This window comes from Oncorhynchus nerka, linkage group LG12, assembly GCF_034236695.1.
Source record: "Oncorhynchus nerka isolate Pitt River linkage group LG12, Oner_Uvic_2.0, whole genome shotgun sequence".
NCBI lineage: Eukaryota > Metazoa > Chordata > Actinopteri > Salmoniformes > Salmonidae > Oncorhynchus > Oncorhynchus nerka.
In genome coordinates, this window is record NC_088407.1 from 60,709,677 (window position 1) to 60,727,998 (window position 18,322).

At 44.3% G+C, this 18,322-nt stretch overlaps 1 protein-coding gene across 1 annotated transcript in view; it reads right to left on the reverse strand.

Moving 5' to 3' along the window:
* Window positions 1–18,322, reverse strand: part of LOC115138494 (latent-transforming growth factor beta-binding protein 2-like) — a 146,409-nt gene that overhangs the window by 99,181 nt on the left and 28,906 nt on the right. The window contains exon 3 of the mRNA XM_029675385.2: window positions 15,134–15,410. Within this exon, the coding sequence (XP_029531245.2) occupies window positions 15,134–15,410 (277 nt within the window). The remainder of the gene's footprint in view (window positions 1–15,133; window positions 15,411–18,322) is intronic.

An 18,322-nucleotide genomic window follows, 5' to 3' on the forward strand; every position in this document is an offset into this window, starting at 1 on the left:
GCCAGCAAAGGTCGTTTTCCGATGTCTGGAAACAAGAAACTGTGATAAATTCAATTTTTTTGTGGGGGGCCCAGTCATGTCAAATATCTATGTAATCACCTATTGCGTAGGATAAGTTAGCTAGTGCTCACCAAGGACCAGAGGCTGACATTGTTGGATGTTTTGAGCTGTAAGTTGAACTCCGCTGCCTCAACCCCCAGCGATCAAGCTCTCTGACCTCTGCCTGCTTTAACTGGGCCAGCAGCATACCACCCTAAATCCCACTGCTGGTTTGTTTCTGAAGCTAAGCAGGGTTGGTCCTGGTCAGTCCCTGGATGGGAGAACAGATGCTGCTGGAAGTGGTGTTGCATGGCCATTAGGAGGCACCCTGTCCTATGGTCTAAACAAATATCCCAATTACCCAGGGCAATGATTGGGGACATTGCCCTGGGTAAGATGCTGTCTTTTGGATGGGATGTTAAATGGGTGTCTTGACTCTGTGGTCACTAAAAGATCCCATGACACGTATTGTAAGAGTAGGGTTGTTAACCCTGGTGTCCTGGCTAAATTCCCAATCTGGCTTTTATACTATACCATCATGATCACCTAATCATCCCCTGCTTCCAATTGGCTCATTCATCCCTGTAACTATTCCCCAAGTCTTTGCTGTAAATGAGAATGTGTTCTCAGTGAACTTACCTGGTTAAATAAAACTGGTCCCATGCACAGCCATACTGGTAATTCATGTTTTCAACCCCCATCACGGGAACACAGCCTGACCAGTGTGGAAGGGACACTTTGTTCCCCAGAAATGTTGTTGTCTCTGCGAATGACAGCTGCATCACAAAGGCCTGCTGGTTGATGTGATGGATTTGGCTTGGAACCTGCAGTCCGCCAGGCTGGGAACTGTGGCATTAAGTATGTGTCTGACAAGGCCCTGGAGAGCTCGACGGACAGAGAGAGAAAGATCTTTCCTGCACTGCCAAGCTTTCTAAGACCCTGTGGCCTGAGAAGAAAGTCAACCACTCATGGGACTTTGTTGTCCTTATCTTTGCAACAGGGGAACAAACTCTGATCCCTAGTCTTACTCTGCCAATATCACTGTCTTGTCAAAATGCTACTTTCTTTAAAAAATGATCTATAATGAATTACAATATGAGTGAAATAGTTCAACTATGTTAAAGGCAGCTTTTCTGTGTTGGAAAGGTGTGGGTGTACCCAAACAACAGAATGGTGTGGGAGTACACTGGTCATTAAAAATATTAAAGAGAGTAGAATGCTGAATGGCCAGCTCAACTTCCTCAGGAAGATGACATCAAACGGTCTGTTTGAGATAAGCGTTTTCTTCTCCAATTTAAGCTTTTCCCACAAATATGAGTATGGGATGAGTCAACAACATTATTTGGGCATAAGTACAAATAATATAAACTTTTAAAAGTGAGTTTCTCCCTGGACAGTTACTTTAAACATGGCAGCTGTTTTTTTACCCAATGCCACCAACCATCCCGCCCCTTCCCATCCCATCCCAAGCCCCACGAGGGTTCACATGAGTCCAAGGTAGCCTCCAGAGCTGAGTCTGCACTCTTTGCCATGTTGATGTTCTATAATCCAGCGTTAGCAGAGAAACACAGTTGCCTGGACACTCCTAAACCATTGAAGAGGATGTCACCAGTGCTCCGGAAAGCCCTTACCCATTCACATCACAAGTGAAAGTGATCATCAGGGACCAGGGTCGAGCCAGAGGTCAAGTTTGTAGCATCAGCACAAAGACAAACCTGTCGCTCCAGTACACTGAACACTGAGCCTGCTCAGAACTCATTCATGTTCATTCACACCCACACTAGTGACATAGATCAGGGATCCCCATGCTACAGTCCCTATCCTAGTTCCTATCCTTGCAGAGATTAGAAAGAACAGAAACGGGGTGAAGGTAAAACTGTTATGACATATGGGAATTAACACTCCGAGTCCGAGCCCCCCTCCATAGCCCTCTATTCCCCCAACTCAAGGCATACTCTTTTAGCTGTAGAATCTGAGGACAAGGGGATGACTCTTGGTACTTCCTCTCTGATTATGATAGCAGACTACCAGGTGGCAGGATAACTTTCCCAGTCAGAACGTCTTACCATAACCACTTAGCATAAAGAGCATGCAGGCTTGAAAGTGTCAAGAGTATTAGGGATCTAAAGTTAATAGGATATTTGCTATTTTGAATTTTTCCCCTTCTGTGTAGTTATGAGAAACTGTGAGGAAAGATGTCTTCTCTTGCTTTCAACATTAAAGTTACCATTCCACCACAATTGCTACTATTACCATAACTAGGCCTCCCAACACAGCTACTGCTATTACTATGTCTCACACTGCTCCTAATTCTATAACAACTACTACAGTATATTACAGAACAACAATAATACTTCTGGCAGCTTCCGTGAACACCTACTAGGGTATGGTGACAGTAGCTTCCAGCAGTAAGAGTCGTGTGGTCTATCTGGGGTTAGGCTAAAAGGGATGACTGTTCAATGATTAACACGAAGAACTCCCTCACTGACCACAGTTTCCTCTGAGAAGTTACTGTGTGGTTCAATGTAAAGCTTAGAGTCAATAAGACCCGTAACCACTAGGCCTATTAGTCACCAGACAACAAGTGTGTTCCGATATGAGGAAACCAGTCACTGCCTACTGTAAGATAAATATATCACCATCATTCACTTAAGGGTCATTTTACTCCATGCACATGGCTGGTTGCCTTGCCCTCAACATCGGTCCAATACCTTACATGATATGGCTGAGTAAATTGAGCTGTCTTAAAGGAAAACTCCACCTCAAACATTTTATTTGGTATTTGTTTCATTAGTCCATTGTTGACATAGTCCCAAAAATGTTTTACTTGGTTCTTCAATGATAGGCAGAAGAGATAAGGTTAACTTTGATTCTTTACAAGTAAAGATGAACAAAATCCAACTTATCACATGGAATGTGTACAGGCTCCATGATGAGGAAAAAAACATATGGTTCTCAGCATATGGTTGTCAGCAGATTCTTGTAAGAGTTACATAAAAAAAGAGAAATTGAACATTTAAAGAGTAGCTGGATTGGAGAGGCCTATGCTCCCACCTACTGTCATAACAGCAGAGGTGTAAGCATCCTAATAAATAAGAATATACAATTTTCTCTTATCTCCCAGCACAAGGACCAAGAAGGCCATTTTATGATGGTGGACATTCCTGCAGTCAGCATGTCAGTTGTAAGCTCCCTCAAAATTTAAGACATCTGTGACAAAACTGCACATTTTAGAGTGGCCTTTTATTATCCCCGACACAAGGTGCACCTGTGTAATGTTCATGCTGTTTAATCAGCTTTTTGATGTGCCACAACTGTCATGTGGATGGATTATCTTGGCAAAGGAGAAACGCTCACTAACAGGGATGTAAACAAACATTTGAGAAAAATTATATTTTTGTGCATATGGAACATTTCTGGGATCTTTTATTTCAGCTCACGGAACATGAGACCAACACTTTACAAGTCACGTTTATATTTTTGTTCAGTATAATAACAAACTTATAAGCAGACTTGATACGTATGAAACAAATAAACCGGGTTTATTAACAATAGACACTCACAAACAAATACATGGACATGTTTCAATTTAACACAATACGCAAGAAAACAAGATATAGATTTATTAATAATGACTGTTGTATTTTAAGCCGTCTTGAATGGCCTTTTCTATTCAAAACGTTGGAAGTTTTTTACTAACTTTCCAACTGAAATAATACATTTAATAAAACATATTCTTTACATGTCCTAAAGCAAAAACATACAAAAAAAACATTATCTGATGAAATTGCTTTAGAAAAGGGCACAAGACAGGGATGTCTCCTCTCTCCCATCCTGTTTGCACTGGCACTAGAACCGCTTGCAGAAAGAATTAGACAGGACCCAAACGTAACAGGTACTGGTAAACATTAATATAAACTAAATTTCTTTGCAGATGGTCTCCAGATATACCTGATCAATATTGAAAATTCAATTTCCCCTTTCCTAAAAATATTTTCAGAATACTCAAACATTTCAGGATATAACATTTTACATTAAAAAAAAACTTGATAATTGCAAAAAGGAATAACAATCAATCTACAGCAATCATTTAAGTGGACCACAAAAAACAACAAATATATAAAGATAACTTTAATCCATTAATCAACAATATAAAAGCAGGTCTAATTCAATTGAATTATCTTCCCATAAATCCTACAGAGAGAATAAACCTCTTTGGAATGGCAAGTCTCCCAATTTTTTTGTATTCATTTTCGGCAATAACAATTACCCCACCGAAGACATTTGGTATACTCGGTCATAACAGACTTTATATGGGCTAATAAAATGAATTGAATAAATAGGAATGCTGTCACGCCCTGGTCGAAGTATTTTGTGTTTATCTTCATGTATTGGGTCAGGCCAGGGTGTGGCATGGGTTTTTGTATGTGGTGTGTATATATTGGGATTGTAGCTAGTGGGGTGATCTAGCAAAGTCTATGGCTGTCTGGAGTGGTTCTCAATCAGAGGCAGGAGTTTATCGTTGTCTCTGATTGGGAACCATATTTAGGCAGCCATATTCTTTGAGTTTGTCGTGGGTGATTGTCCTTAGTGTCCTTGTTCCTGTCTATGTGTTAGGTTACACAAGTATAGGCTGTTTCGGTTTTCGTTGCGGTTTTTGTAGTGTTTGTATTTAGATTCGTGTTACGTTTGTTTATTAAATTATGGATCGCAATCTACACGCTGCATTTTGGTCCGACTCTCCTTCACACCTAGAAAACCGCTACAAATGCTTTAAATCTTTCTAAGGCTAAGCGTGGTTTTAACCTTTAGACTTGGAATTGTATCAACTCACCACCCAAGGCTTTTACTACAGACATATAGTTAAATGCACTAAAGAGGAACAATGGGTACATATTGAAGATTCACATGCTCATCCCCAGACTATTTTTGCATGTCTATTTTCAAAAGGTAAAGCTAACAACATTAACAACTTCTTGGTTAACAACACTATAACAATACAGTGCATTCAGGAAGTATTCAGACCCATACATTTTCCCACATTTTGTTACTTTACAACCTTACTCTAAAATGTATTACATTTAAAAATAAAAATCAAGCTACACAATACCCCATAATGAAAACAGGTTTTTAGAAATGTTTGCAAATACCTGTTTCCATTTATCATCCTTGAGCTGTTTCTACAACTTGAATGGGGTCCACCTGTGGTCAATTTAATTGATTGGACATGATTTGGAAAGGTACACACCTGTCTATATAGGTCCCACAGTTAGCAGTGCATGCCAGAGAAAAAAACAAGCCATAAGGTCGAAGGAATTGTCCGTAGGGATCCGAGACAAGATTGTGTCAAGCCACAAAACTGGGGAATGGTTCTAAAAAATTACATTGAAGGTCCCCAAAAACACAGCGGCCTCCATCAATCTTAAATGGAAGAAGTTTGGAACCAGCAACACTCTTCCTAGAGCTGGCCACCCGGCCAAACTGAGCAATCAGGAGAGAAGGGCCATGGTCAGGGAGGTGACCAAGAACCCAATGGTCACTCTGACAGAGCTCTAAAGTTCCTTTGTGGAGATGGGAGAGCCTTCCAGAAGGACAACCATCTCTACAGCACTCCACCAATCAGGCCTTTATGGTAGAGTGACCAGACAGAAACCACTCCTCAGTAAAAGGCACATGATAGCCTGCTTGGAGTTTGCCAAAAGTCACCTAAAAGACTCTCAGACCATGATGAAACCAATATTGAACTCTTTGGCCTGAATGCCAAGCGTCACGTCTGGAGGAAACTAGGCGCCAGTCATCACCTAGCCAATATCATCCCTACAGTGAAGCATGGGGGTGGCAGCATCATGCTGTGGGGATGTTTTTCAGCGGCAGGAACTGGGAGCAAGGGAAATATGAACGGAGCACAGTACAGAGAGATCTTTGATGAGAACCTTCTCCAGAGTGCTCAGGACCTCAGACTGGGGTGAAGGTTCACCTTCCAACAGGACACCAACCCTGATCACACAGCCAAGACAATGGCTTAGGGACAAGTCTCTGAATGTCCTTGAGTGGCCCAGCCAGAGCCTGATCTAACACCCCTGGTGAGACCTGAAAATAGCTGTGCAGCGACGCTCCCCATCCAACCTGACAGAGCTTGAGAGGATCAGCAGAAATGAATGGGAATTTGAGATTCTTCAAAGTAGCCACCCTTTAACTTGATGACAGCTTTGCACACTCTTAGCATTCTCTCAATCCGCTTCATGAGGTAGTTACCTGGAATGCATTTTAATTAACAAGTTTCCCTTGTTAAAAGCAAATTTGTGGAATTTCTTTCCATCTTAATGTGCTTGAGCCAATCAGTTGTGTTGTGACAAGGTAGGGTTGGTATACAGAAGATAATCCTATTTGGTAAAAGACCAAGTCAAGAACAGCTCAAATAAGCAAAGAGAAACGACAGTCCATCATTACTTTAAGACATGAAGGTCACGTAAAATGTCAAGAACTTTGAAAGTTTCTACAAGTGCAGTCGCAAAAACCATCAAGCGCCTTGATGAAACTTGGGGACCGCCACAGGAATGGAAGACCCAGAGTTACCTCTGCTGCAGAGGATAAGTTCATTAGCGTTAACTGCACCTCAGATTGCAGCCCAAATAAATGCTTCACAGAGTTCAAGTAACAGACACATCTCAACATCAACTGTTCAGAGGAGACTGCGTGAATCAGGCCTTCATGGTAAAATGAACACCTCTTCACTGTTGACATTGAGACTGGTGTTTTGCGGTTACTTTAATGAAGATGCCAGTTGCCAGGACTTGTGAGGCTGTTTCTCAAAATAGGCACTCTAATGTCCTTGTCCTCTTGCTCAGTTGTGCACCGGGGCCTCCCACTCCTCTTTCTATTCTGGTTAGAGACAGTTTGCACTGTTCTGTGAAGGGAGTAGTACACAGCGATGTATGAGATTAGAGGTCGACCGATTAATCGTAATGGCTGATTAATTAGGGCCGATTTCAAGTTTTCATAACAATCGGTAATCAGCATTTTTGGACACCGATTATGGCCGATTACATTGCACTCCACGAGGAGACTGCGTGGCAGGCTGACTACCTGTTATGCGAGTGCAGCAAGGAGCCAAGGTAAGGTGCTAGCTAGAATTAAACTTATGTAATAAAAAACAATCAATCTTAACAGGGAAATTGTGTCACTTCTCTTGTGTTCTGTGCAAGCAGAGTCAGGGTATATGCAGCAGTTTGGGCCGCCTGACTCGTTGCGAACTGTGTGAAGACCATTTCTTACTAACAAAGACCGTAATTAATTTGCCTACATTTTACATAATTATGACATAACATTAAAGGTTGTGCAATGTAACAGCAATATTTAGACTTGGATGCCACCCATTAGATAAAATATGGAACGGTTCCGTATTTCACTGAAAGAATAAACGTTTTGTTTTTGAAATGATAGTTTCTGGATTTGACCATATTAATGACCTAAGGCTCGTATTTCTCTGTGTTATTATATTATAATTAAGTCTATGATTTGATAGAGCAGTCTGACTGAGCGGTGGTAGGCAGCAGGCTCGTAAGCATTAATTCCAACAGTGGGAATATTGAAGACTCATGTTAAAAGGAACCACCAGCTTTCATATGTTCTCATGTTCTGAGCAAGGAACTTAAACATTAGCTTTTTTACATGGCACATATTGCACTTTTACTTTCTTCTCCAACACTTTGTTTTTGCATTATTTAAACCATATTCAACATGTTTCATTATTTATTTGGGACTAAATTGGAAGTTCATGTTTGTTATTTTGTTTGAGTGTTTTTTGAATATTAAAATCATGAACACTTTCCACGCTGTGTCTTGGTCCACTCTTCATTCAACAAACGAGAGCCGTTACAGAAGATCCCACCACCAAAGGACCAAGCAGCGTGGCCAGGAGGAGCAGGGATCCTGGGCCTGGGAGAAAAGGGAGTGGAGGACATCCTGGACCTGGGAGGAGGTAATGGCAGGGGACAAGACACTTCCATGGAAGCAGGCGGAGGCAGCGAGTGAGGAACGGCGACGATACGAGGAGTTAAGACAACGACGGAAGCCCGAGAGACAGTTCCAACAAAAATGGGGGGAGGGCGCACGGGGAGATGCGGGGATGCGCACGGTGTCTGCGGGGATGCGCACGGTGTCTCCAGTGCGCATTCACAGCCCAGTGTGCTCTGTTCCAGTTCCCGGCAGTTGCCGTGCTAGAGTGGGCATTCAGCTAGGACGGATTGTGCTGGCTCAGCACTCCTGGTCTCCGGTGCGTCTCTTCGGCCCAGGATATCCTGCGCCAGTTCTACGCACGGTATCCCCAGTTCGCCAGCACAACCCAGTGTGGCCTGTTCCAGCTCCCCGCACTTGCCGTGCTACAGGGGGTATTCAGCCAGGACGCGTTGTGCCAGCTCTTCGCTCCAGACCTCCACTGCAACTCCACGGCCCAGTATATCCGGCTCTACGCACTATCCCTCCAGTGAGCCTTCATAGCCCAGTGCGTCCTGTGCCAGCTCTCCACACTCACCGAGCTAAAGTGGTTATCCAGCCAGGACGTGTAGTGGCAGTTCCACGTACCAGGCTTCCAGTACGTCTCCTCAGTCCGGTGAGACCAGTTCCGGCTCCACGTACGAAGCCTCCAGTGATGATCCATGGCCCAAAGCCTCCAGTGATGATCAATGGTACAAAGCCTTCAGCGATGATCCGTGGCACGAAGCCTCCAGCGAAGATCCCCGGGCCGGAGCCTCCAGCGACGGTCCCCGGTCTGGAGCCTGCAGCGACGGTTCCCGGTCCGGAGCCTGCAGCGACGGTTCCCGGTCCGGGGTCTGCAGCAACGATCTACGGTCCGGAGGCCCAGGTGACGATCCCAGCACCAGAGGCGCCACCGAAGTGGGGGGAGCCTCAAGCGGAGCGGGGTCTGCGTCCCGCACCGGAGCCCCGACCGTGAGTAGATGCCCACCTGGACCCTCCCCTATAGGTTCATGTTTGCGGCCGGAGTCCACACCTTTGGGGGGGGACATGGCATATGTGAGTGTAGTGAGACCTGTTGGGCTGGATTGTCAGGCCCTGACCTTAGAGATCATTTTTATTCTCTATGTTTGGTTAGGTCAGGGTGTGACTCAGGTGGGAAAGTCTATGTTTTCTATTTCTTTGTTTTTGGCCGTGTGTGATTTCCAATCAGAGGCAGCTGTCTATCGTTGTCTCTGATTGGGGATCACATATAAGTTGTCATTTTCCTTTTGGGTTTTGTGGGATCTTGTTTTCTGTTTAGTGTCTGTGCCTGAGAGAACTTTGAGCTTTCGTTTTCACGTTTGTTATTTTGTTTGAGTGTTTTTTGAATATTAAAATCATGAACACTTTCCACGCTGCGTCTTGGTCCACTCTTCATTCAACAGACGAGAGCAGTTACATGGATGATTATCTTCTCATCACTCATCTTGAAAAAAAAAATTATATTAAAAACTTGGAAATCAATTCATCCGCCATCATTAACACAATGGGAAAATCAAATGATTTATTATTGAAATATTGAAATAGCATGGGCGACCGAGAAAATCAAATTGGTACAATTTAAGGACATGTGGCAAACAATGCAAGCACTAGGGATGGAGGTGTGAGAATTTTGGTCTGGGCAGAGGAGATGTAGTTGATGTTTGTAAGTTGTTGTTCGTATGTGTATGTTTGTATTTTTTTTTAAATAGGAACTTTTTTTTAAAATCCAGCACAAGCTAGCTAGCTGGTTCATCTTGGAGAATTTCAGTTGAAACTTTACAGGGTGAGGTCTGGGTACATTTCAATAAATATATATATTGAATGCCAGACAATGTCCATATATCATGACTGTCAATGATGTGAAGAAGTTTGCATGAACCTCCCGTTTGGCATGTGTCTTGATGTAATGGCCAACCCTTTTGATCCATGCTGAAGACCTAGCTAGCCAGTTACTAGCTAACGCCAGACACAGATGAAAGCTGAAACCTAGAAGTATCTTTGCCTTAGATGAATAGGGGAAACCTCTTATTATATTTGCTGCCGTGCTGCAGTCAAAATGAGAGGCATTTTGTGCTGTCACAAAAAGACCTGAATAATCCTGCGTTAATCCCGACCTCCTGAATCCAAGTGTATTGTCATGGAGGAGGGGACAAGTATAATCAATTGTACTTGGATCTGGTTTCATACAAATATCATCCAAGTTCATGAAAAACATGATTTTGACTGTTCGGGAGCTTTAAGTGAAACAGCTTTGCATGGACTCACAGCAAGGTCACCATTGTGTTTGTGGAGTAAATGATCATGAAGCTTTGGCTGAGAAAGCAATACAGTACCTGCTACAACAATGCAACCTGCAGTTAGCATATCAATTTCTATTAGTCCAGATAAGCTAGCACAAGTGTAGAGACCATTAGATGGGAAGTTGTTGCTGTGCAGAGTCCTACAGTACAATCCAGGTTCCTCCTCTCTCCTCTTCTCTCACAGAGAGAAATCACCTTTGGAAAGATGACTGCACATCCTGCTCTGCCCTGCCCCTGGCCTGGCCCCGTTTCCTGTGGAGACCTGATGTCAGAGAAGGAGAGAGGGACGGGAGAGAGGAAGAACCCAGGGGAGGCAGTGACTGTGTCCTCCATGCCATACTGTATCACTGATCCAGCTGTATCACCGATCCACCCATTCGGACTGGAGTGGTTCAAGGCTGGCCTTGACCCTCATAAAACGGGCTGACAGACTGGCTGTGACCACCAGGATATCATGCTGGCAGGGAAGGACGTTTCACTACTTAAGCTGAGCAAAGCCCCCCACAGGAAAGCCTGTGTTACGCTGAACCTCTGTCGAATCCCACTGCAGGGGTGACGAACAGGGCGGACGAGGGACGGCATGGGGGGAGAATGGATTATTTATTTGGCAGCCACGTAAGGATGTACTCATTCTGAAGTGTGGCCCAGAGACCTGGCAATCTCTAGCCTGCCGTTAGACCTGGCCAGACCCTGGGAGGTCCACACAGTTCACTATAGGTGACGGGTCGGAATAAAGGGGAGTAGGTGGGAGTGTAGGGGAGTAGGGTGGGGGGGACAGAGGGAGTGTAGGGTAGGACAGTGGAAGTGTAGGGGAGGACAGTGGGAGTGTAATGTAGGACAGTGGAAGTGTAGGGGAGGACCGTGGGAGTGTAGGAGAGGGCAGTGGCATTGTAGGGGAGGACAGTGGGAGTGTAGGGGAGGACAGTGGGAGTGTAGGGGAGGATAGTGGGAGTGTAGGGGAGGACAGAGGGAGTGTAGGGTAGGACAGTGGAAGTGTAGGGGAGGACAGTGGGAGAGTAGGGGACTAGAGTGGGAGTATGGTCAAAGTGGACACAGTAAGTTTGCATGATCCCGATTTATGATTTTAGCTACAAACATTATGAACACACTTTCTTTACTGTGAATAATCTAAACGGTCTGTGTTTGGCCTCAGAGTACTCTGCACAGGCCTACTGTAAACTGAGTTAAACACAGCAAAAGTCTACACCTGTTTTACTGGAATGTCTTACAGACCGTCCATGTCTTACAGACTGTCCTTGTCTTAGAGACCGTCCATGTCTTACAGACCGTCCATGCCTTACAGACCGTCCATGTCTTACAGACCGTCCATGTCTTACAGACCGTCTATGTCTTACAGACGTCCATGTCTTACAGACCGTCCATGTCTTACAGACCGTCCCGATATTCCCAAGTGTTGACAAACCACTTCACAAAATACGGCAGACAGTATTCATTTCCCATCTGCTGCGGACACAGTGCACACAGGGTGATTTCATTACCGAGGGAGGTTAACTGGCGGGTCGGGAGAGCAGGCTGTCTGGACTCCCAGACCGCTCCACGTTGGCCGGCCAGACGACCCCTCATGCGCTTATCACTGCCGGCCAACTTGGCCCATCTTAAGCCCAGCTCTGCTTGGAGCTGCTGCATAATGCCTGTTTTCTTGGCGCGACCCAACAGGCAATAGAGGTAAAGTCAGTAACAAGGTGCTACTGGCGTAACGACCCAAACCTGTTTCCCAGACGGAGACATACCTCACACCTTCCCTCTTAGGGAGAACAGGAAAGGCCTGGACAGGCTGGAGGCAGGAGAGTAGAGGCAGCGGAGGCAGAGGCAGGGGTCTGCGGCGGTTGTTGTTGAGAGTGGCCCTTTCTCCCCGGCCGGAGAAGAGGACAGGGGTAAAAACAGCAGGATGTTCTAATCTGTGCCGAGGCAGCTCTCCTCACCCGTTAATTTGGGCTTGGCACCGCTCTGCACTCTCTCACTGACCTCACATTGCTCCCGCGCCTCTGGCCACAGCACAACCAAAACCTGATATCTGAGACAAAGACCTGGGTCCACTACTGCTCCAGGGGTGAACTTTTTCCACCTCTGGGTTACAACAGGGCCTGAATTGAGAATGGTGCTCACTAGAACAGGACCCACACATACAGTACATTACACAAACATCTTCTGAGAAGAAGTACTCTAGTAGCCTGAAAATACAGACACGTGAGCCTGCCACTCCCTGACTGGGTTATGTGAATAATCTTTTCCAAATGTCCACACACTCACTGTTTTCTATACTTCTCATAGTTTGGGCCTGTTTCTGGCTTCACAACCCCATTTTATCTAAACGTCTGTGTTTGCCAACTCATCCACAAGCGTTCATTTGAATGGTTGGACAGGCTCTGGCCAGGCTTGTGTTGTGGAGTAGGAAATGGCTCATCTTCAGATGAACAACACCTGCTGCGATGTGTTAGTCAGCTCCATTAGAGACACGCGAGATCAAGCTGCTCATCGCCAGGTTGTGTGTGACTCAGTAATGGTGTCTGCCTCTTGTAATGTCAAATATGCAGCTTTGCTCTCTTATTTGTCCCAGATCTGTGACTCAGGTTGCAAATATGTCCCCTAAGTCAATATCAAAGCAACCATATGCATAGCAACTGTGCACTTCTGACACATGCCTTGTATTGATTACAAACTAAAGATTTATCGTGACTAAGAAACAATGCAAGGGAAAAGAATTTAAAAACTGTTTTCGGGAAAACATCTGCCAACACATTGACTTGGGTTACTTCAAGCTACTACATGCATCAGAGTGGTTTTGCCAGTGTAATTCCATAACACCAACAGAAATACAATGTGACATAACTGTAAAAGGCACTCTCAGTTCTCGCAATTAGATCGTACTGGACCATAAATGTCAACTGTAATCGAATACACTGCAGAGATTTCAGAGAACGATATTACCCAGATGACACTTTGGCTGAAAACGAAGGGTGACCTCAGTGCTCAAACAAATTATGGCACTTAATACAACTGCAGGAGGATTAGAAAACCATTGGGCTCTCATCCAAGGCAGAGAAGCATTTGACAAGATAAACTTTTCCCATGCATAACAAAAAAATCGGCCTGCACAGTCATAGACACAAACAAGCATCACCTTTCAACACCCTCAGTCGGAAATACGGTTCAAACCATAACACGACCATAATCAGAAGATTTGGCAGTGACCTCCAAGCTTAACAACGTACTTAAGCAAACAGTGGAGAAAAAAATACAATCATTTTTTTAGCAGAAATGCACAAGTATCATTTCCAGAATGATTGCGAGACAAATAGAATGCTGTCGAAGCCAAAAGTCTGATGCCATTCTCTGGTCTGATTAATGGTCTTTGGAGAATAGCTGAATGTTTAGTGAGATGACCTAGTCGGACCAGTTGTCACGCTATGTGCATCGGTAGTCATTGTTAGTCTAGTCCAATTAACAAATTGACATTTTTATAATGTTACACAACCCCAAAGAAAATACATTATTCTTTCAAATCTGGTTTCTATCTTCACAGCAAATGGCAAGCGTTACTGTGGCAATCCTATGTGGCAAATCAGACATTGTTTTCCTTCACACTTGTTGAACTTCACGTGAAGTTCATGTTGAACTTCATGTTCTTCAACCATGGCTTCTTAACCCCCTGTGGAGTTAATATGGAGCAGCTCTTTTAATGGCGTAGAAGGAAAGTCCTGCTAGGTTGTTTAGCTCTGGCTCTACAGAGAATTAAGAATGAAGCATGAAACATTTAACATATGGACCAGCTCATCTGCTATGATTCGACCCAATGACAAACACACATCATAGTGCATACCAGGATAAAGCACTTCTGTTTTGCACACGCCGTATGTCGTACATACACAACATAAAGCATACCATTGCACTTGCTTCTCACACTGTCCAGGTGACTGTTGTAGTAGTTCAACTCACGGTGGTGTGTAACAGTACAGTGCTTTTCTCCTTCCTCTGCCTGCTCCTGTAAGACTAAGGCTGATTTTCAATAGATGCGAAATTATAATTTTCTCTTCTTATTGTAGAAATGAGGAGCTTAGAGGGATAACTCCTTTTTACATGAGCTTAAACCGCCCCCCCCCCCCCCCGAATAAACAGCAGAATCTACACTTGAGTCCAAGTTTGACTGTGAAACGAATTCCATGTTCAAATGAAGATGTATATCAGTGTGCCATGACACTGGGCCAAAAGCATTTCATAAAGCCGCAGGGCTGCCATGCCCACATGTCAGACTGCCATCATAGATCAAAAGAAATGGCATCGGAGGTTTAAATCCTCTTCTGAACTCAGCGATTATATTACAAAAATCTCAGATGTCAGTGGTCTAGCGCCAGAAAATCAGTTTTGATTACACTTCAAAGGCCTACTGTACTCTTGGATTGGAAACCAAGAATATTTTACTGTCACCCCACTATTTAGTGTGTTACAGATCCAGAATGTATGCATCTGATCAAATACTGAAACTTCTGTAAGTCCAGTATTCCATATTCAGTGTCTACTGAGCTCCTATATTTAAGTTGAAGGCATTCCGCTGTACAACGGACTAGGTATCCCCCTTTCCTTCCCTCTTAAAGTATGTTTAAAGCATAAAGCATGTTGAACACAAGCAATCAAAAGATCATTTACATTTCTTTCCTTGCTTCTGTTGGGAAAACACATAGTTCCTATAGCTAAACAGAGCTAAATTAGGTCAGTGTGTAAAGGTCAGTGAGTAAATACTCCAGCAGGAAGTGGGTACAGTGCAGCGGTGGACTTACACAGGTTGAAGAGGCTGTCTGGTGGTATCAGGTCTGATTGTCTGGGCCCTGGGGCTGGGGTTGTCTATGGCCTGCCTCTCTGTAGGTCTCCTCCTGGGCTGCTCTCTCTGGAAGGGGTTAGTGCCTGGCTGGATGCGCCTCAGGGACCCTCCGGTGTGGATGTACACCTGCTCTGGTGCTGCCTCCTCGCAGCGGGCCCCCTGGAACCCCGAGCGGCACACACATGTGTGGGGCCTACTGCAGGAGCCGCGGTTATGGCAGGGGGGCTGGCAGTCGGCTGCGGGGGGAGATCATTAGCGGTGTCATGTTAGAACATGTGGTCTTTCACATAAAGGAGCAGATCCAGACATGGCCTACATTATCTCAGCATTGGCCCAGATTGACTTTAAGTGATTCAATCAAGGGGGCGATTAGTTGTGTGTGTCTGCCCTTGCTTTTCCTTATAGTACAGAGCCTGGAGGGAATGTCATGTTCAATTTCACCTGAGCCCATAACAGCCTTGTTTAGTCTAAATGTATGTGATCGCTTACATTTAACCCTTGTCCGATTTCTCCAATTTTTTACTTCAGCTCCTTGGTGGTGCTTAATGCTACTGGCGTTCCAATGCTCAGCAGTTTCATTACTGATTCCAAATCGAATGTGTGTCATTGCCATTATAAAGACAAACAGCTTAAAAGGGTCATAAATGAAGCACATAAAAAAATGAGCGAATGGGAAACTAGATTCCACAGGCCGACTTGGAGCCTAACTTGAGTCTGACTGTAAATGCCTCACCTTTCATATATGGCATGGCTCGTGCTCGCAGATATTCCTAGATTTGAAAAACAAACCAATCTGTTTTCCTTGTCTGGTCAAAGATTGATGTATAAACAATATTTATCAATTGTCTGAAAATACAGTGAGTGTTGAGGTAATTTTATGGTCATGGCAAAACATTCCGCACACGGCCAACCCTGGCCCCTCCCTGCACCTCACTCCAGCTACGTGAACACTATTCAAAGGCCTGTGGCATGCGATTCAAAGCAAACAACCACTCCATCTTGTGACACAAATGTATGTACTGGATGGCACTGCAGAATTTATGACATTGTCCTCAAACACTAAATCAGGTCGCTACTCTCTGGTGGCTAAAGCAAACAGCAGTGCTCCGTCAACAGTGGTGGAATGCTATTGACACAGATGCCGTGGACACTGACAGATCGCAGGCAGGAAGGCTTCCACTGTTTCTGGCACTGTGAAGAGAGCTGGTAGCTAAGGGCTGCATGGTCTACCTGCTGTAGGCTTCCTGTTATTGTTCAGACACAGGGACCAGTTTGTCTGATGTGAGAGGAGAATGGACCTCCTACGTGTCCTCTATGGCATGAGGAAGACTGAGTCCTTGGCTGCCACACCGAGGAACATAATTATTCTACTGTGTAGCTAACAGCTTGGCTTCAGTCTCTTGTTCTCTCGCTCTCTCTAATTGTATCCTAACAGTAGACATAAAATTGCCATGAAAAGGCAGCAAACTAGCACCACATGGTTTTGAATTCAGCACCACAACTTTCTTACAATATGATGTACATGTGTTAATTGAGAGAGTATGCATTACAGTCAATCATTGCAACTTAATGGCAAAGGGGAACAAACGCTAAATTAAATAATAGTCCTTTGACCAAATTCCTGTGGTTTATTGTTAAGTCTATTCTATTTAAACCCAACAAATTCGCTAGAGCATTTAGTTTTAACTGCTTAGGGGGGAATACACCCCTGTCTGATGAAGTGTACACAGTCAGGGAAATGTGCTTGTGGAGTGTGGACTCATATAACTTGGTATGTGATCCGAGTTTTCCAGTTTCCACCATAGGATAACATAAGAATTGCCTGGTCTCTACTTGGCAGGGAGTTAAATATATCATCCACTAACTAGACTTGAGGCTGGCCTGGTGCCACAGCCTTGTTCAACCTCAAAGATTACAAGGGTTTGGGGAAGACTTTGAGGATCAAAGAGTCTGTTGACATTATGAGGGAGAGTTCAGTAAATGAGTGGCTCCCACTCCCCACCCCACCCCTCCCAATTATTGACACCGTACCATCTAAATTGAAACAATTACATATACTCACTTATCAATTTGTGCAACTGGCCTAGAAAATGGCCTAATCATCAGGCTGTATGGTTGGTACATGTCAGTCTGTGTATGTGACCCTGAATATGTGACCCTCTTCAGCTCTGTCGCCCAATAGCAGTCATTAAAGTGACGCAATGTGGCACCAAACATGCGTTCCATTGACAATGGACTTGGCTGGGCAGTGGACACTGACCCTGGTCCTTTTGACTCTGACTAGAGCTCCACACAAGCCTGACTGCTGCAGTGTCACTGTCTGTCTCTCTTCCCTGGGTCTGGCCTGGTGCAGTGTCACTATCTTTCTCTCTTCTCTGGGTCCGGCCTGCTGCATGGGGCTGGCCTGCCTGTCTGGCTGCCTGGCTGGTGAACACTTTGTCGCAGTAATTGCTGTCGTGCAGATTTGTCTTGCACATCATTAAAACTAATTGCCTCACATTCCGTCCATTTCACAAATATGTGGTTTAATTATTGCATTGGGGAATAATAAAATACGAATTTTCTTTGAAACACTAATAGAAATGGGAAACATTCCTGGCAGGGTCATTGTTGTGCTTAATTATGACTGAGGCTGAGGACCAATCTTAAGAGAATCCAGAGCCAGTCATCTGAGAAGTGCATAAACGTGGGCATTATTGGAACTTGTCATGCGATGGAAGCATACACTCCGAGTCTCCATGCAAGACTCTGTGCATTAATCACGTTCATGAGCTTTACTTTGTGAACTCAGTTCAAACATCTCATATGGGCAATTCCACAGTAACAGAATGATGCTTAGACTCGGACTCTTTTACTTTAAAAATGTATGTCAATCGAAACACAATGATTGCAAAGTTAAACAAACTATGCAACTCCATGCACAAGGACGACATTAAACAATTTCCACAGAAAATGTGTCCAAAAACATATACGTGAAGAACAGTTCAGATGCATAACAGAATGATGGATTGTGCTGTTTGTGCCGTCGTCCTGTCACCAAACGTTCCATCTGCAATGTTCAAGTAATTGTGTTTGTGCAAAATGTTCTGTGTTAATTATTTGTCAGCATCATTCTGTTACCATGTCCTTGTTTTTGAAAGAAAAGCAC